Below are 21473 nucleotides of genomic sequence, written 5' to 3'. Positions count from 1 at the left end.
GGTTAATGCTTTAACCTCTATCTATTATGCATTATTTTGCTCCCCTGGTGCAACCACAACAAATGGAAACTGTCTAATACCAAACAAGATGATCTGGAGGATGAGATTTTAGCAGTTTCAGACTTTCAGAAAAGATGACATCTGTTTCCAGTGAAGTTCAGTGTGTCCCCAGAATGGCAAAAACATGCAGGTAATAGCCCCATTTTTCTGATTGCATAAGGTTATGCCAAATCTTATGGATGATTTAAAATGCCAACATAAAACAATTCTAATAAAGAAATAAAGTAAAATTACACAACATATTGTTGTATGTATTTCCTTTTTATGTGTGCATTTATTTTGTCAGTTAAATAAAAACATTTGTTAAAAAGGGAAGTTACTTGTCTTTAATAACTAAATGCATTCTAAATGCAAAGCCCTCCTTTTTCTTGAGGTTTCATTTTTGAGAAGATGTATTATCTATGTCAAAATTAAAAACAATCAACTGTCCAATCATATCTTAGGGGCATGGCCATGGGCGGGGCTTAATGTTTAACTGTGAGGTAGCTTTCGGCAGGGACATTTAGTTACATTTGTTATTGGCTCTTCGCCGTTTCGAGAATTCTCAATCACAAGTTTTTCAATAGTTTTAATAGGGAAGGTTAATTGTCTTGGCTGCCATCAGGTCAAGTCAGCAATGACAGAGGCCCCTTGTCCCGCCCCCCAAAGCTGTGATTGGGAGTTGACAAACACCTACGTCATAGATGTCCAGTTAAACTGTCTGGTTTCTAAAAGTTAATCCACAACGTCCAACCAATCAGAATCCAGAATTTTTTAGTGGCCATGGTGTAATGAAATGTAATGCACCTCAAACTTTGTTTTCTGTGTTGTGATAAGTGCGTATATAAAAACGGAAATAATCCGTGATGTTATTTCACTGCATTTATTTTTTTGATTTCTTTTTATATAGACATTTTAAATCTTACATAACATCTAGTGAAAAGAATTATTATCACCAATGAAGCATGAGACACAAAAAAACAGCTCTAACAAAATGCTCTCCATAGCAGCTCCACTAAAGATCCTGGAGGTAACCGGTTCCAACTAGCCTACTGCTACGAATAAGTGACAAAATAACGCCAACATGTTCCTATTTACATGTTGTGAATTGTATAGTCACAGGGTGTACAAATAACTAGGTCATATGAGACGCAGCCGTCTTCTAACCGTATATAAACTGGGAACTATATTCTCAGAAAGGCGAAGCACTGCTACTTCTGCTACTTGGGCGGAGTGATTTGATAGCAGCACCTGAAGCCATGTGGTGAGGAGCAGAGAGTTCGCCTGGAGTTCGCTCAGAGTTGGAGTAATAGAGTCAACAATTACTAGATAGTAAAAGCATAGTGACCTTGTTATTTGTACACGCTGTGACTCTACAAATCACAACATGTAAACAGGAACATGTTGGCGTTATTTTGTCACTTATTCAGAGCAGTAGGCTAGTTGGAACTGGTTACCTCCAGGATCTGTGATCTATTAGCTAATGCTGGGGGCGTCAGACAGCGTTACAGCACGCATGGAGATGAGAAGGGTATGTATCGACTTGTCTAACTCTGGGGGTTATAGTGAATAAGCTAAAGTCCCAATAAGTCGGCGTGTTCCTTTAACTGGAGATTCAAACTGCACAGGTGCAAGCAGCTCTTTCCCTTTCTACATTTTCAAAGTCTATCCACCCCTCCCAAATTCCTGGATAACTACCGGTGCTATGGCTGCAGTGGAGTGGACATGGGAGACACAGATGGAAATCGATTAAATGGTTAGAGCTCACTGGGATGGGGAATGTGTCAGCTATGATCCAGACCCAGCTTGGTCTTATTACCACCTAATGCACATCACTTTGGTATCAGCCGCCCGCTTTAAAGCGCTACACGATTGCTTGGCCATTCCTTTGTGGTTTTTCATTAACTCGGTAACGCTGAAGGAATAAAAGGCGAGGGTTTATAGCGCTCCACAAACTCTCTTTGGAGATGAATTGAACATTTTAAGAGAAGCTAAATTTCAGGTCAAGGCCTGCTGTTTGGCTACTCAGACAGTGTGTGTTTATTTAAAAAAAAAAAAAAAGGCACAGGAAACTGCATTTATTTGTCTTCATATTGACTCACTTGGCAGGTAGCTCCATTTTGAGCATTTAGGAGGTATAGAAGTTTGAAAAAAAGATCATTATTTATTATTCATCCAGTAAGGTTTTCCATTAATATGATAAGATAATCTTATCTGCAAGTTATTATGATCACAATGCCTGTCAACACACAGGCAGACATTACCATGGATCACCATGGCGACGTAATGTCCCACAAGCAGTGTACCATTGTGGCAGATGACAATACATGACATGATTTGGCTATCAACATGAAACACTCAACAACCATTTAATTTAATTTGCAGCTTATTTTGAAAAATGAAGCTCAGTCATTGGCTGATATCAGCTATTATAGGACGGAAATTAGCAAAGTATTTAAGTTTGAATGTTAAACTCAACATCACACACACACACACACACACACACACACACACTTTGCATCATAGAGATCATAAAAGGGTACTCCATCCGCCAGTTTGTGTGTGCATCTGCAAGTGTGTATCTATTCATGTCTGCTGCCTCCATGTGTGTGCACCTTTTGTGCAAGAAGCTCCTGCACCTCCCTCCCGCAGGAGATTGTCAGCTCAGCTAACCTGGCTACCTAAGACGTGAGGAGAAGCATTTGCCAGGATCTAAACTCCTCTTCATTTAATGAAATGTCACTGGACTTGAAATATTGAGGAGGCTCGACTGAGAATTGTCCTTTCAGCTGGTGAGGTGTCACCGCTGTGCCAAATGTCAGCTATGTGAGGATAAAGGAGAAAAGGCCTGCCAGGACAGAGTCAGCTTCAAAGCCACCCAGATCTGAGCCAGAGGTGGAGAGAGCAACTATTTTACTACAGAGGAAATGCTTCAACTTTGAGTGGTGCTTCCTTTAAGCAGCACCAGACAACATTTTATGTAAGAATTCATGTTTTTGGGCTTCAAAATCATTGGCAGAATAAAACAAGCAATTTGAAAACATTATTTTCTGACATATTATAGACAAAACAGTTAATCGTTTCATCGAGAAAATAATTGGTAGCAGCCCTTGCTAACTGAAACATTTCCCTAACTTTCTTGATTTCACAGTCTGTCTACACAACAGTAGTGTTAAGACACACTCTCCTATAATGAGTTTTAACGCTTTGAAATTTAACTCCTAAGCTGGCTATGACACCACAAGCGTTAAAGGTATTCGAACGAGACAGATCAAAAAAGTATAGTCAAAATTGATGCAGCATGGTCGGTGGGACCCTTGTTGCCTCTTATGTTTTCGCCCTTGTAACTCATGGTACTTTTGAGAAAGATGTGATATTGGCTCATGTTGGCCATCCTCACTTTGCATTTCCTGTATTGATTATGCTAACAGATGCTAGGCTAAGCAGAGTTAGGGAGGACGTGGAATTCAACACATTATTCACAGGATCTTTTGTGTTAATATGAAACAGTCATGTCACTAAAGTTATAAACATACACTTGATATGCATTGAGTGTATCACTAGTTCAATTCCCACACTCTCCAGCCTTTCCAACCGGTCAATTAAAATCCTTTTGTCGAAAGACACCCAAATGTATTCAATTTAAATTACTAAATAATGTAGTTTATTTAATTACCCTTATTAACCAAATTTTGATCCAGCTGGGGAGTTCTTATGAGAAAAATGATCCCCTGTTAAGTAAATATTAAGCCAATTCATTAACTTTATCTAATGATTTGATTAATGCAGCTGAAAGGCATTTCAATTGGAAAATTGACTATTACCAAAGAGGTCCACACATGAATGAGCCCGCATGGGATTATTTGAATTAGTTTTTTCTAAGTTGTTGATCATGTTCCCATTTCAAAAAATTTAAATGCAAAGGATATGAGAATACTATTATTCCCACCCGCTTTAAACAGTCGATCATAGTCCCTGTTCCAAAGAAAGTTCAGCCTAGCTGGTTAAATGACTACCGCCCCATAGCCCCTACATCTGTGGTGATGAAGTGTTTTGAGGAGATGATCAAAAGCTTCATCACATCCTCCTTACCTGCCACCCTAGACCCCTTGCAATTTGCATATAGTCTCAACAGATCCACAGACGACGCCATAGCCTACACGCTCCACAAAGCGCCAGCCCACTTAGATGCAAATTCAGAAATTATGTTAGACTGCTGTTTGTCGACTATAGCTCAGCATTTAACACAATATATATATATATATAAATGAATACATTTGAATATGATTTATGTCATGTTACATGTGAAAGTATAAGCTTACTTTAGCTTACAATAGTGGTTGTGCTTTCAGAAGTGCAGAACTAAACATGGAGATGGAGCGTTCAGTTTTTATGCACCACATATCTTGAACAAACTCCCAGAAAACTGCAGGTCCGCTCCAAATAAGTTCTTTTAATTTAAGGCTGAAGACTTTTCTTTTTAATGCTGCCTATGAAAAAAGTAATTGTTCATTTCTTACACTGCACTGTACTTTAATTCTTGTATTTTTATATCTGTCTTATTCTATTGAAGCTGTTTGTATATTTTTAACAGTTTTTAGCTCTTTAATGTTTAATGTAAAGCACTTTGAGTTGCCTTGTTGCTGAAATGTACGATACAAATAAAGCAGCCTTTCCTTATGAGTGCCAAGGTTAAAGGGATCCCTCACTGACCCAAAGCTTGGAGAAACACCATTATTAAAGACTGAAAGTCCCTGAAATATGTCTCATATCACAGGTTTCATTTACTTCTGAGCTGAACGTGAAAAATAATTTGCACTGACTGGCTTACAGGAAATTACAGAGAACACTTAATTCAACCGCATGATTCCGCACATGGCCTTCATCAGTGTGTTTTCCACAAGAGACTAAAGCACAGCTTAGTAATTATCAAATCAGGAGTCAGGATGTCAAACCTCCAACACAGAGTTGACAACAAATACCAAAAACCTATACTCACTCAGTCATGAATAAAGTATGTTGTATAAGTGTGATTTGTATGACTGGCTGGGAAACAGAGTGTTCACTGAAAGATATGATCAGAGAACGCATGAGCTCTTTTATTGGTACTGATAGAGTCGATCATTTGGACTGGCAAAGGGTGATTAAGTTAATAATATCTATTAACTTAACAGCTGAGAGGGACGAATGAGGATTTTAGCATTGCTGTTTTTCATAAAAGCTAGCTTTTTAGTTTTTATACTTGGGTTTTCATATTTACTTCCTCAAACAGTCCTTATGTGACTGTACTCTGTGCTTGTTTGAATTGTAGTTTTTGCTGCTTATAAGAAAGTACTTTTATTATGAATTGTCTGTATTGGAGATGTGGCATCCTTTAGAGGCTGACCATCTGTGTCTAGTACTGATTAGATTATTGTATAAAATGTAGAGTACTCAAACATTTTACTCAAGTAAAAGTACTTGTGTAAAAATGTACTTAGATAAAAGTAGGTCAGTTAAAATCTACTCTGTGTAAGCGATACTGTGTTAAATGTTTAAAAGGGGGTGGGGGCGAGAAAATAACATCTTCAGGCTACAAAATAAATTGCATTAAAAGTCAACAATTACACTTGTGGAACAACATCACACCACAGAGCCCCGATGTCCAAACCAATAATAAATTCCATCTCTATAGACGGCACTTTGCAGCCTGCGCATACAACAGATTATCAATTCTAATTCAATTATATATTCCTCTGTATATATTTACCAGAATGAACCAGGAAAGAGAAAAAAAAAAAAAAAACTCAGACTCTCTATCAAAAATGACAATAATAAAATGTCTATGGACACTGCAGCGGGCGCAAACAAGCCACATAAATTCAATAGCCTAATACTTCTTAAAGAATAAACAGCATAATAAAACATCACCAAAGCAGACAATGCGACTTGATACAGAGGCTGAGTTCCAAATCACACACTCGTTCTTTTACTTTTAGTATGTACTGCTGCATACAGTATGTATGTATGTATGTATGTATGTATATATTCAATTGGGACATACTACTTACTTACTTACTACATACTACTTCTTTATAACATTGCGCCTTGAACTTTGACCTCTTGCGTATATATGCCGCAAAAAGCCAGAAAAGCATGCTGGCTTGCATACTGCGATGCACTTGTAACAGAGTATTTTTGCAGTTTGCTTTTAGTGCTTTTACTTAAGTAAAGGATCTGAATACGTCCTCCACCACTCTGCACCGTCACCATCCACACCCATTCATTTTCAGTAAAAGCTACTTGTCAGAGTAAAATCACAGCATTTGAGTGCAAGACAAACACGTCCTTGTTCTTTCTGGCATAGGGATACAGAAAAGAATACAAACTCAGTCTGAACTTTCTAAGAAAAGAATGTTCAGATCTAATTTCTACTAGTTTTATGCTATAATAAAACAAAGGGTATATCTAAATCTTTTATCAAACAAGGGGAAAATGTAGGGCTGCTGACGTATAATTTACAAAGATATGAGTAGAATTCACTGGGACCAAACATTGCAGTGCCTAAATGATGTCCCATTCTCCTCATTACGTGCTTAGAGGGACTGAATCTGACATGACTTCTGAATCAGATATATGAGGTTTTGATAAAGGATGCAAAGTGGATCAAACTTTCACTTGGGTTCCAAAAAGCTTCAAATCTGGACCGCAAATACTGACATGAATTATGTAGCAACATACAGTAATTGATACTAAGTAGGGGGAGGTTACATCTATAAGAATCCCTTCTTATAATGACCTTTGAAGAAATGTATGTATGACATTCCAAGGAAACTTATTTTTTAAAATATCTGCAAGTGAGGAACTTTATTCCTTTAATGCAAAACCAATTAGTCTGGATTTCTGCACTCTCATCCTTAGAAGAAATTATAACAAACCGTTGCAATGAGAGGGGTTTGATGTCAGCAATATATAACTGCAACAACTAATAATGAAAAATGTAATTGCAATGAAAGATTTATAAAAACATTGTTTAAAAAAATAGAGTAGGAGGAGGTTTCAAAAGGGGGGAGGGGGTCATGAAGGAAAGGAGGGAGAAAGGGAAGGGACAAAAGAGAGGTAGAGAAACAGATGAAAGAGACAGGAAACAGCTGCAAACCAATGATGTCTGAGCAGCTTTGGTTTCTATTTCTGACACACACCTGGCTTTTATCTGAATCAAAGTCCTTTTCTTTAGACACACACACACACACACACACACACACACACACACACACACACACACACACACACACACACACACACACACACACACACACACACACACACACACACACACAAACACACACACACACACACACACACACACACTTTGCGCGTTAAAGGAATAAATATAAATGGATAAAAGTACAGTACAACTACAAACAGTAGCTGTTTGCAGATCACACCCCCACACACAGACTTAATTGTAAGCGCCTGACATATTCAGGGAGGCAATGACAGCGGATATGAGTGCAGCGACCTGGTCAGTCAGTGTAGCCTGTAACAGCCTGTTATTTATGGACAGTTACAGCCTTCAGTCTCAGTCGCCAGCTGCAATCACACACAAGCTGCAACTGGATTAGCTATCTGGCTATATTGAAGAGCTGTCAGCGGCTGACACTAAACCGTACACCTGATCAGAGTTAAAAACAGCATCTTTTTTTCAGGGTTTACTTTTTGAAGTGCTCCATGGCTAATTTCTTGTCTTACACAGCCATAATGTTTTCTTTTGCTGCTTTCTATTTGCCAGTTCGTCTTTTGTTTATTGCAAATCAAACAGCTGCTGCTGTTAAATGCACTATTTGCAGTGTAACAACAGCTTTTATTTTCCTGCAAATAACCACGAGTATGTGGCAATATATCTACAAGTTCTCATTGATTGAACTAGCTATAACCCCTCAGTCACATTAGCTACAAGAGACAGAGAAAAAGCGACAGGCTGCCATTCATTTTCAATGGGAGTGGCCGTTTGCCAGCAATGAGCTTGCCGCTGCCACGAGCAAGGCGGGGCCAAAATAGACAAGAAGTCTATTTTATGCAAATGCTGAGCGATGCGACAAAGCGACTGCCAATCGGAGTGAAGGCAGCGTGACGTATGTACGTTGGTTGCTTGAGTTGAAGAAAATCATTCAAGATGGCGGAAACGCTTCAGGACATCGGATTTCTGTATTTATCTGATATGTTTGGCATTTTATCTCATATATTTTGTTACCCCTATCGAGAAATACATATTTTTAAATCCAAAAACATTGTTCTTGTGACTTGACAATACCTCTGAAGTGACTTGTAAGACCTCTTGCAGATAGTAGGCAACAGCATGCTACTATCGATACAGAAGCGTCACCGTGACAACTAGGGCTGAACGATTAATTGCATTTTCGATAATATCGCGATATGTTAAAACGCGATTTCCTAATCGCAAAGGCTGCGATTTGGTTTCATGATTCGCGAGAGCAATCAGTCTGCACTCCGTAGAGAAAGCATCAACTAGCATGCTAACGCTACACTGTACCTTGAGCTGATTTCTGTCATTCAAACAACTCTGAGTTGTAGTTTAAAACTTTTACAGCCATTTTAATAAAATGAAGGGTTTTATTCGGGCTTGAGTCTATACATGCAGTTAATGGATACAGACACACAGAACTCAAGGCTCGATTGGCAACGATTAGCTCTGATTAGCGGTTAGCTCCGGTTAGCGGTTAGCTCCGTTATAAAGATATGAGTGGAGGAGCTGCCACTGAGAGGGGTAACAACCAGACTGATAAATGACGTTCGGGGAGCTTTCACAGCAACGGTTGTTTCAACGGTTTTATTAGTACAGTTAATCCCACGGCAAGAACACCAGCAACTAGCTAACGTAACGATAGCCTCTCTGAACAAGTGCACACGGCAGCACGTAACTTCACGAGGGGGAGGGGCTGGAGGCAGCTCCTCTCTGTGCACTGTAAAAAATTACACTGGTGTGTGTGTGTGTGTGTGTGTGTGTATAGATATATACTATATTTTTACTTATTTAACTGTCTAGTGTGTAATTGTGTGTTCATACTATACATTATTATATTATTCTTTGTTGAATAATACAGAAGACAAAGAGCTTAAAAAAATAATCGAATATCGAATCGTAATTGCAATATTTGGGGGAAAAAAATCGCAATTAGATTATTTTCAAAAATCGTTCAGCCCTAGTGACAACTAGGAGTTGGCTAGGCACGCCCAGGAACGCCCATCAAGCGAGTGCGTGACGCTGTCCTTTGTAGCTAATGTGACTGTAGGGTAAGTAGTAGAAGTAAGGAGAGACATGAGGCAATGATACTGCATGAGGTAAAAGGGACAGGTGCATGTCAGTGTTCTAAAAAACAAGCCTGCTGATTTGGTTTGCTCATGAACACAGTCAGCAGGTGGAGCAGCAGCGGCTCTAAGGAACTTTACTTTAAAACTCTTAGCGCCCAGTAGCCACAATTTGCATCAAAAATGGTATTCTTTCTGAGTCATAACTCAGTCAAATCTGAACTCACAGACTTGAGACAAATATTTTTAGATTTAATGTGACTTACACATTCCAAGGTATGTTATCTCAGATGTGCGTCGCAAATAAACGTCCATAAATCCACTTAGAAGTCATAGAAAAAAGATGCTACTTATAACTGCAACGTTTTCTCTAGCGTCAAAGTAATCCAGAGATAGTTGTCTGTACACACATGATTAAACTGCAAACAGGATCTGCTAATAGCTAATTGCCATCATTTAATGGTGCCAATTTGTTATAACAAATGTAGGCTAAAAAGAAAACGTGGCTCAAGCCCACAGTGTAACGCACAGAATCCATCCAGCAAACTTTCTGTGTACATCCCACAAAATATCATGAAAACTGCAGTTCCAAAGAATAAATAAAAGGAGTGACAAAAAGCAATAACGACCAAAGCCAATAACACATTAGTCCGTCTCTTAATCAACTTGACTTTCTGACTCTGGCTCTTTGCCCAGGCCCACTGTTTCCTACTAAAGACAGATTTTTTTTAAAAACAACTCACAGATATATAGTTTCATTTTGAAAAGAGAAGGCTCAGTGCATCAGTATCCTGATGCGTTTTTAATAGTTTTTAAGAGATGCTTTAACCTTGCTTGAATGCATTTTTTTTTTTTATTTCTTGGAGGACTGGTGTATTTTAAGAGTGAGGCTCAGACCTTACTTAAACTCCTTGAATCATCCCTGGCTCCCAAACTCAACATGTGCGTGGCTCCAGAGCTCTCACAGCATACAAAGCCATCTACTCCAACCCGCTTTGTCTTTGAATCCCTGGCGCGCACACGCACACGCACACACACACACACACACACACACACACTCGCAAATGCTCCAACGCACTCACGCACATGAACGTCTTTGCACAGTACACGACGATCGCACACACATCGCACAAAGTGATCACACTCTTGAATCCAAAAGGAAAGTGACACAATAGGGACACAAAAGCATCTCATCTTCATCTAAGCGAACTGCTTCTTATCGGTTAAGGTGAGGCTCAACACTTGTTCTGCTCGGGGGAAATGTGGGATGCTTTTTCACAAGTGGACCAGTCACCCACTTTATATGAAGATTAGGCTCGCTGCTCACTTCACAAGACTAGAAGAGACAGAGGGACAACACACACACACGGGAACTAAGATAATAACCCTGTTATGTTGAATCTTGGATTTCTACTCTTATTTTCTCTTAGTCGCTTCACCGCTGTTGAACTGAAATGTACTTTTGATAGTTTTAAAGATTCCTAAGTAACATTAATTTTTTTTTATTAATAATTAATAAGATAAAGACAAAAATCTTAACAATAAAGCAACGAGTGAATGGATAGACAATTAGAAGCCTGAAAAAAAGTGGAAGTGCTAACAGCTACAGTATCTCACAAAAGTGAGTACACCCCTCACATTTTAGTAAATATTTCATTATATCTTTTAATGGGACAACACTGAAGAAATTACACTTTGCTACAATGTAAAGTATTAAGTGTACAGCTTGTATAACAGTGTAAATGTGCTGTCCCCACAAAATAACTCAACACACAGCCATTAATGTCTAAAACCGCTGGCAACAAAAGTGAGTACACCCCTATGTTAAATTCCCATAGAGGCAGGCAGATTTTTATTTTGAAAGGCCAGTTATTTCATGGATCCAGGATACTATGCATTCTGATAAAGTTCCCTTGGCCTTTGGAATTAAAATAGCCCCACATCATCACATACCCTTCACCATACCTAGAGATTGGCATGGGGTACTTTCCATAAAATCATCTCTCAATGCAAATCAAACCAGCTATTAGGCTAACTGAAATAAAACCATGCCAGTCTCTAGGTATGGTGAAGGGTAGGTGATGATGTGGGGCTATTTAAATTCCAAAGGCCAAGGGAACTTTATCAGGATGCATAGTATCCTGGATCCATGAAATAACTGTGCTTTTTTTAAGCAATGCCGTTTTTTTTATTAAATGTATTGTTTTGAAAAGCATATAGCCTTTGTCACTTATTGACTTTTCATATGTGCATTAGATTGGAGAAATCAGCATGTTTCAAAAGGTAAATAACATGGTTAGCTTATGCTAGTATGACATTTTGAAAATACAAAATCTCGCTCTTTAGCTACTGGTTTTAAAAGATAACTTTGACAAACAGAAGCATAGTAACGATCACACAATGTACATTACAAATTATCCATCGTAGTATCAAATTATCCATCGTATTCAAAACTGTGGTCACCTAAAGTGGGGCACCAAGTTAATGTGGGAGGGAAATTTGTGATACAGCGTTCATATATCCTACATTCATTTGTGGCTAATACAAATCTTCAAAGGAATAGCTCCACATTTTGGGAAATACTCTTGGTTTGCATTCTTGATAATAAGATCAATATCAATCTCAGATCCATACTAGTGCTGCCAAACGATTAAAATATTTAATCGCGATTAATCGCATTAATGTCAGTTAACTCGCAATTAATCACACATTTTTATCTATTCTAAATGTCCCTACATCTCTTTTTGTCCAATTATTTTTTCTCATTTTAATGCTCTTAACATGGAAAAGTGGATCGGCTTGCTTTGTGCTTTTGTCACCTGGCTTTGACGAGGGGGCGGAGAATTGGCATCAGCTGTATGCTTGGCCATCAAGTGGTATTTCAGACTGGACGTGCTGCGATGATAGCTCAGTTCACAACGACAAAACACACAGATCACTTTGGTCTTGTCAATGGAACCATTTGGTAACTTTTTAAAAGTAAACTTTTCCATTCAGAATCTTATTGGCATCCATTTCGGTGTCTCGCGCTCGCCATCCACTCAAAACATAACGTTAGCCTACTACTCTTTGGCCGACTTGCAAGCCCAAACAAGTGTGTGCCTGTTGTTTTGTTTTCGGTCTAGCTAGATCCGGTGTGGTGTTGTAGTTTTTCTAACGTTACTAGCTGTTGCAACAGCATGTGAAAAAAACTACAAAGTTTTCCATGCCAAAAAGAACGTTAATCTCGTGATAAAAAAATTGACGCCGTTAAAGTGGGTTTGCGTTAACGCCTTTAATAACACGTTTAACTGACAGCACTAGTCCATACACTAAATATGAACATAGAACAGAATTAGCTTAGCATTGCATAAAGACTGAAAGCAAGGGGGTAATGGATAAAATCCATTTTATTTCTACAGCTAGCCAGGCTCAGTCTCAATGTAAAACAAATATCTGCCTACCCATGTGTAACAGGGTTTAGATATTATGCCATTCCACTTGCCATTATTGTTATTTAATAACAATTCAGAATTATTGGCTCAAGGGCGCCCCCTCTCTGCAGTAGTTAAATGCCACGGCTGTTGTCTATTCATTGCCAGTTATGAGAGACGTGCCCAAGGTGAGTTGCCGAGTGCAGCACGGAGTACAGATATTGTGTATTTATGTCTGCATATTCATTGTATGAACATATGTGCACTGTGATTTATGACTAGATTAATAATAAGAGTTACAAGTGGATTGTTGTACCTTTTTGAGTGCCAGAATGTTAAAATAGCGGCATAATGCACTTTCTAGCTAGCCTCAGTTCTAACATAACATGTTATTCTTGTAGAGTGTGCTGCGTGTAAGCTACTATGAGCCAACTGTATGACTGACCAGTACATACTCTGTTCCTACTCAGGTACATATTTTCACATGATTGTATTTGTTTGTATTTGTAGTTAAATGCCACTGGCTGTTGTGTATTCATTGCCAGTTATGAGAGACGTGCCCAAGTGTGCTGCGTGTAAGCTACTATGAGCCAACTGTATGACTGACCAGTACATACTCTGTTCCTACTCAGATAATAAACGGGCCCATCGCGGCGTAAAGAGCCACTAGCCTCCCGCTCGTCATTCATCATTCTACCCACAACGCAGATTCGAGGAGGTTGCTCAAACCAGCCAGTCATAGAAGTGTGGTTACACACGCCTCCAACGCTTACTAAGTGAGTTATACCTGGTATGTTTAATCTATACAAAAAACAAAGTGTAAACGGAAAGTTATTAGGGATTATTACTGGACTATTTCTCGGCAAAGTGCAGTGACTTCCTGGAGTCTCTTTCCTCATCATTAGGTTGCCAGGCAACCTACAGGGAGTTACTGCTCCTGGCCAAGAAATAGTCCAGCACATAACTACAGAAAACCACAATTCGCTATTTTCCTCTTGTGTCCAGTCTTTATAATAAAACAAGTTAAAAAAAAAAAAGATTTTAACACATACATGTCTAATTATTTTACACAAGATTTTAAAAGGTCCAACACAAACAAGGGAATACAACCATCCCTGGCCTTCCCTATTGTATTTTAGCTTAAAGAGGTTGTTTTTAGCAAAGAAGTAAGCTTCACTGTGAGATAAAAATACGCTTCTAATATTGAATTAATGGCCAATTAATACAGAAATCTCAAATATGCTTAAAACAACAGTATGTGCTCTGGTTCCACAGCCAGCAGCAGATAAACACACAGAAATACAGAGGAGAAAAGCTCACATTAAAAAGAGGCAAACGAAAAAGCATTGTTTGATACTGTGCATGTGTGTGTGTTTGTGTGTGCGCGTGTGTGTGTATGACAGAGATTCATTGCAGCAGTTCTCAACTGAACTCAATATTTTATTACAATGACTTAAATGGCCCAGATCTGTCTTTGACTCAGCATCATCTTCCGAGTGTGTGCATCTCTACGTGTGTGTGTTTCCGCTGCCTCACATTACCCTGCTCAGACATCATGGATGACACTGAGGTTTGTCAACTGGATCTCATCAAAATGTCATCCTTAATTATGGAAGCAGAGCTGGAGGGAGATTCCCCCTCTGCTACCTGACTGAACCGAGCCAAGCGAGCCACCGGCGGAGGTGGAGAAAATCCATTCCCACCAGCAGGTTATTGCCTGTGAAAGCTCTGTGCTTGGTCATTTTAAATAATGTAAGACCACAAATAAACACTCTTAATGATCTGGAGATAAGTTTTCCCACAAGAGTCTTTCCACAAAGTCTTCTGAAACTTCACCTCGGGCGTAGCTCTACTAAAACTTCCAACTGAAGCCGTTACAAATGAAAGTCTGTCAGGCTTGAAGGTGGCAACTTTAAAAAGCTCCGGGTTGTAGTCTCAGACTTAACCTTAAAATGACTTCAAACCCATGAGTCCTGCGGCTGAGACAGATGTTTCGACTAAAAAGCACACTTCTAATTAGAAGAGTAGAAGTGGTGTTTGATAATGTCAGTTTGTAAATAAGACGTGTGTTTGAGGCCCAAAGAGATGAAATAATCCAATATGTCACACAACAAAAGCAAATATTTGAAAAAAAGTCCCAAAAAAATGGAATCAAATGTGCGTATCAGAAATGTATTTGCATTGTCAACAAAACTGTAGGGGAAATCTTATTTACTGTACGCTTTTCTCTTGAAAGCTGTAGCTTTGAAGTTGAATGAATGATGGGAAATCTTCATTATGACAGAAATATTCAGATCCTTTACTTAAGTAAAAGTACTAATACCACAATGTAACAATACTCTGGTACAAGTAAAAGTCCTGCATTAAAAATGTTAGGCCTACTTAAAAGTATGTAAGTATCATCATGTACGTAAAGTATTAAAAGCAAAAGTGCTCGATGCAGAAAAATCATCACATTTTAGTAAGTGAAAACTATCAAAACAGTTCTGCCAATCAGCTAAGTGTTTAATGGCCTAATTGTTTCAGCTGGACGTGTAGGCCTGTATATTGTTGGGTAGTTTAATTTATAATAAAAACATTGTAAAAAAAAAAAAAACATTGTATTTTATAAACTACTAAAATGTGTTCTGTATGCAAAAATCTTAATTTCTACGATACGTAAGGCTCACAACATCACTACCACTAGCATCATCAACTAGTTTTAGCCAGCACCTAACAACCACTATCACATAAACTTGAACAACCATCACCACTCTCCCGTTCGTTGTCCTGCAGATAACACAAACAAACACCTGTCGATGTGCTGTTTGTATGCTCGCATAAGAAAACAGCAGCAAATCTTTGTTATTGTGGCCTCCATGTTTTCACACACGATACTCTAGGCTACGCCCAACAGTTGGTGGCAGTCATGCAACAAGTTGTTATGCCAAACGCCAATATAACAGAAGAAGAAGGAAGCTGGCAGTCGGAAATACAATGTAATCACGGGGGCGGTCCCTGATATTCCCAGGTGGAATGAACGCACCATTTAACAACTTATCACTATCAATGGAATGGCACCGAACTGCGCTAACCAGCCGCCCCCATGCCTTATCACCACCACCAATGGTCAACATATAGCCTAGAAAACATGTGGCACACACATTAACGATGACACAACACACGCGTTGTCCAAACTAACGTCCTTAATTGACAGCTAATTGGCAATTGAACGGAAAGTGTACTCACCGGGTCACAGAAGAACCCTCGTGTTCCTCATGTGTGTCTTTAGCAGACGTAAAGCTCGTGTAAAACTGGTGCGACCGGTTATTGTCAAAGAGATGACAGCGTAACCACTACAACAGGTTGAATAAGTCCGAAAACAACATCCTGATATGTCCTAAATAACACGAGTTACAGGGAGCCCATTCTGTGTTTTCTACCAAACTCCAGTCCAGTTTGTGGCGGTAAAAAAAACATAAAGAAGAAGAAGAGGAAGAAGTTGTCTTCCAATATGGCGCTTTGCCAGGTGAAGTTCATTAGACAAATTATCGTCACAGTATCGTGTTTATCTACATCTCAGTGAACTTCCACACTCGCTCGTTTTAACAGAACGACAGATCGATATTAAACATCCCACACAGCCACAGTGCGAACACTTTATTGTTTAGTTTAGCTAACTGTTAATTCTTGCTTTCTTTTCGCCTGACATCATGCATTACCGCCACCAACTGGACAAATGCCATGCCAAAAAAAACTTTTTTTTAGATTTTCTGATCAGTTCCATTTCTTTCCTGCTCCAGTTCCTCGTACTTCCACCATTTTAAGCTACCAAACTTGCTAGTACAGCCAAAGATTCTCTGTAAAGCATCTTTGGCGCAGCCAGCCAAACTACTCTCTCTGACGCACAAGCTACATTTTCACAGTGAGCTGCAGGAAAACAAAACAACTAGAGCATCTTAAAAGTTAAGAAACACAGTGTTTACTCCAAAAATGCTGAGTAGAGCAATGTGCAAATGGTTCCACATATCAGTGAACTATTCCTCTGATTTTGTCAGCACATTGCTGATTGTAAATGCAAAATCACAAATGCAGGGAACAGAAATACAGAAAAAAATCATAACAAAGCAGAAGTAAATTGGAATATAAGAAAAATAAAAAATAAACAGATCCTTTCGGGACAAGATCTCTACAGTTACACAGCATGACACCATTAAAGCTACTGAAGGTGTCTTTATGCCAAGGCTGCAACATTCAGAGCTTTATTCAAGAGCACATATGTCTGCTTTTATTCTGTCATATATATATATATACACACACACATATATGTCGACATATATACATATACTGCAGTCAAAAGTTTGGACACACTTTCTCATTCAAGTAAATGGGAAAGCGTGTCCAAACTTTTGGTACTAATATATATATATATATATATACAGAATGCTCAGATAGAAAAGATGAACTGACTTGATTTCTCCAGCAGTAACAGTTAATGACATTTTGGTAGTAGTGACTACACCCAACACAGGGAACTTTCCCAGTCAGTCCAGTGGGGATATCAAACTAGTAACTATTTGATTAGCAGCCAGCCTCCCTGCCTCTCTGAAGAAGAGCATTCCCCCTCCAAGAAGCTTGGAGATTTGATTGCACCATAAGCATAGCAGGAATAATGTGGGTGCAATCAGAAAATGATTTGGACTCAAGCTACCACCCCAAACCTCTCACACACAGACCTTCTTATATGTATAGTACAGTATGTCAGCCCTAGAATTTCATGTAGGGGTAAGATAGGAAAAGATACCCATCACTATATATATTATACTATATATACTATATTTTTCTATGCGGTCTGGTGGTAATGATTATGAGACACAATGACGATTATCTCAGAAAAAACATGGAAAACTGAAAAACATTTCTACTTGTCATGAGCTATTACAAGAGCCCTTATGCCAATGTATGTCAGATAATCTAATGGGTTTATTTAGTTTAAGAAGACATGATAATAATAGATAATTTCACCTACAAAAACACCTTCAGTGTTTCCAAACAAGTTTAAAAAATCACCTAATTTTAAGGCACTATACAATTGGGTCCACATGTATCAGTGAGATGCTGATCCCTCACAGTTTCACAAAGGTTGCTCACAGTTTAAGACTTTTGGTGACAGAGATTTTCCTGTCCTGGCTCTTAGACTATGGATTAGTCAGTTCAGCAAACTCTGCTGAGTGTTTTAAATCTCAAAACCTACTTACTCACAAAAGCATTTAATTGATGCTTTCTTGCCCTGATTTGTTCTTATTTGCCTGACAATTGTTGCCTGAATTTGTTGTTTATACTTATTCCAATGCTTTTTGAACCGTGAAGTGCTAAATAAATAAAGTTCTAATTACTTACCAATCACATTTTCAATGTGAGGATTTGCTGGCTTTTCTTTGTCAGTTATGTTAGTAAAGCACATACTCTATATTTGGGTTTGGGCCTGTTAACATGTTGGTTAAAACATTGTGAAGACATCTGAAGATGGCACTTTGGATTCTAGAAAATTATAAATTATTATACTTTCTGACATTCTATAGAGACAACAAATAATTGTTAATCAAGAAAATAATCGGCAGATGAATCGATAATGAAAAAAATTGTTGTTGCAGCCAGTAGTTTATGCATGATCAAATCTGAAACCCCATCCAAACATGTTTTTGTATTCTTCAGTTACCAGACACTGTTATTAACAAGCTGTGGGCCTGGGGTCATGCATACAAGCTCATGCTGTCTAGCCAAACTTTGTCCAAACATTCAGAACTGTATTCTAAATTCTAGTAGACATCCCAAAGTGTCCAAAGATACCAACTATGTCCGCCCTCACTTTAAGGAAATGCGTATAAAATGGACAATACATTCAGAATATCTGTAAACATAAGATAGCCTACTTTAAACCGCTACTAGGAAAGCAACCCCCATCCAGTGTTGCAGCGTCACTGGTTTCAGCACTATGGACAGCTCCACTCCCAACTAATAACAATCAGAACCTTGGACAGCGCCACTACACCTGAACTCCACTTAGTTTTTAGCCTATTCCGCAAGCTTTAAACTTATCAATATGATCCAACCTTACCTCCAATGTCCGGCCGCAGAGTCTTATCGTATTCCTTGAGCAAATTGTTCAGTATAAGTGTGGCATCCTCCTGGTGCGACCTGGGAACCAGCATTTGATTGACAGTGGTATCGTTGGGATCTTCATCGTCGTCGCCATATTCCAGTAGATCCGAACTGGGGGAAAAGGGGGGAGGGGGGTGAAAAACAATGAGTGGGAGTCGTTAATCATGTTGATGTGCTATCCCTAGCTACCCTTTAACAAACACCATTGTCATAAAAATTTAAAAAAAAAAAAAAAAAAACTTTGTCGCAGCAGCAATGATGTATGCTGCTTATATTTAGATGCTATGAGATTAAACTGAATGGTTGTCAGACCCTAGACTCTGTGTTTGGGCACAGCAGTCATTGTTGTCTGTGCGAGTGTGTGTGTGTGTGTGTGTGTGTGTGTGTGTGTGTGTGTGTGTGTGTGTGTGTGTGTGTGTGTGTGTGTGTGTGTGTGTGTGTGTGTGTGTGTGTATGTGCGGGGAAAGCCCTTAGAAAAAAAAACACATGCATTATAAGCAAGACCCCTTCACATCAGATGCGTAATTGCTATTATATTCCACAATAGTCACATAGGAACTTGTAAAGCTTCAAAGAAACACCTCTCAGCTGTTGATCATGCAAATAAAACAAAGGTGCAAATCCGACTTACCGAGCACCTTGATCGAGAAGTATGAAGAGGATGAGCACAAACTTGATTATCATTTTCCCATGCGCGGATCACCTCCGATCACATAAAAATTGGTGGATGGAGATTCCGGCGTTGTGCTGCTGCTGCTGTGATAAAGTGAGTACAGTAGGTGTGTGACCATCAATCCGTGCTCTGAACTTCCTCATCCGCCCACACACTTTCTTCTGCGTGTCATCTGCGACCACACCGCGGTCTCCCCCCCCCACCCCCCCTCCAAGCTCCACGCAGGGGTTCCTCCGGGACTCACCCGACGATCAATCAATGTGATCAGTCCAGCGGAGGGGACTCGAATGGACGGGATCCAGCAGCGCCCTCCTTCCTCTCTAACGCCTGTGTGGGCAACAGTGGTTTGGTGATGCTGCTACTGCTACTGCTGCTGGTGCTGGTGGTGAACCTTAGGAGATGAGCATCTTCTGTGACTCATAAACCAGGCACAGGCTACATACAGTACCTGGACCACAATTGCATTATCCAGATTAAAAACAATTTTTTTTCAGGCTGCGTCATGATCCAAATTTATTTATTTCATTACCTTTTTTTATATTTAAACATCTGTATCAATGAGGATACGTTGTTACGTTTCTGGAATTATTCCAAATAATTATGCAGTTCGTTAAGGGTAAATGGTGCTGAAACAGAAGGTAGATTATTGGCTTTTTACCATATAAAACTCAATCCAGTATTTTGAATACTTTATCCACAATTGTACAGTGTGCTGCACTACGCAGATCATAAAAATATGAGCATAAAGTCATAGAAAAAAAACAGTAGGGTATCAGTTTCAGTGAACGATTTCTGTGTATATTGATGTTTGCTGCTTTCCTGATGATGATCGCCACTGGAAGTTATATTTAGGCTTTACACACCCGTTTACGTTCCACAGAGTAACAGCAAGCGCTCGTCCACACTCAGAGTAAGTCATTTCTGAATAGGTGCACAACTCAGTAGGGCAGCCTGTGTTTAGCCCACAAACAACACACTGAGAGGTTACGCTGCCCCCTGGTGGCTGAATATGCAAAAGAAAAAACTGGCAGGAGTACTAGATTTTCACTGCAGTGCTGCAACTAGTAAACCTCTTAACCAGCACTGACCTCCATAAATAACCGATAATTTCTGATTATTTAAACTGATACAATACTGATACAAAACTTAAGTAAAAACAGCAGTACAACGATGTAAAGATACTCCATTACAAGTAAAAGTCAAGCATTGAAGCATTTTACTTAAAGGTACAGAATTATAATCAGCAAAATGTACTTAAAATTAAAAGTATTTGTTCTGCAGGAAGTATTAGTAATACTACGAATTGGTTGAATCGGTTGTAGTATTTCATCTATAAAAAGCTAGTCACTCGTTGCTCATCAAATACAGTGATGAAAATAACCATAGCTTTAGATAATGACATGAGGGATCGACAGCACTAAAACTGAAGTAGATTTGTTTTTGTGTGTCTTTTTCTGGATAAAGTAATGACAGGTGAGTAGATATATAAACAGATTATTCCCAGATGTGTGATAAATGGAAATGGAGTGCACAGACATTATATGCTTCAAACTATTTTTATAAAGCAGTTAAACATCAACTGGGAATCAGCTAAAATAGATCCACCAAAGAACTGTGGTCAGATTCCAGCTATAATCTTAATTTAACAAAGCCACATATAAGCTATAAAATGGATTCTAAAATATACAGCAGATGTGCCCTATGTTTAATAATGAATGCCATATGTGTTAATCCTTTTTATTTGATATTTTAAGTATAATACATAAAACAAATACATTACATAAAACAAAATGTATAACACAAATACTTTGTTAAACCCAGCTATAGCTACGACGACTGCTGCATTTTTGCAAAATTTAAGCAAAGGTCTCAGTTTAATGTTCACTCCAGAAAAAAAT

The 21473-nt window shown here is 38.8% G+C and overlaps 1 protein-coding gene across 2 annotated transcripts in view; it reads right to left on the bottom strand.

Moving 5' to 3' along the window:
* The window catches only part of LOC116044684 (gamma-aminobutyric acid receptor subunit gamma-3-like), a 116032-nt gene extending 96109 nt beyond the window's left edge, over positions 1–19923 (bottom strand). The window contains exons 1-2 of one of the 2 annotated variants that reach the window (XM_031292096.2): positions 19534–19923; positions 18859–19013 (exon numbers count right to left, since the gene is read on the bottom strand). In XM_031292096.2, the coding sequence (XP_031147956.1) occupies positions 18859–19013; positions 19534–19586 (208 nt within the window). In that variant the 5' untranslated portion in view covers positions 19587–19923. Of the gene's footprint in view, positions 1–15989; positions 16257–18858; positions 19014–19533 lie in introns of those variants that run through there. The other variant, XM_035998799.1, reaches the window with a different exon arrangement.
* Positions 19924–21473: the final 1550 nt, after the last annotated feature.

The sequence above is a fragment of the Sander lucioperca genome, chromosome 24 (assembly GCF_008315115.2).
Source record: "Sander lucioperca isolate FBNREF2018 chromosome 24, SLUC_FBN_1.2, whole genome shotgun sequence".
In the NCBI taxonomy this organism is placed as follows: Eukaryota; Metazoa; Chordata; class Actinopteri; order Perciformes; family Percidae; genus Sander; species Sander lucioperca.
The sequence above is the reverse complement of the archived record's forward strand: the minus strand, read 5'-3'. Positions and strand labels throughout refer to the sequence as shown.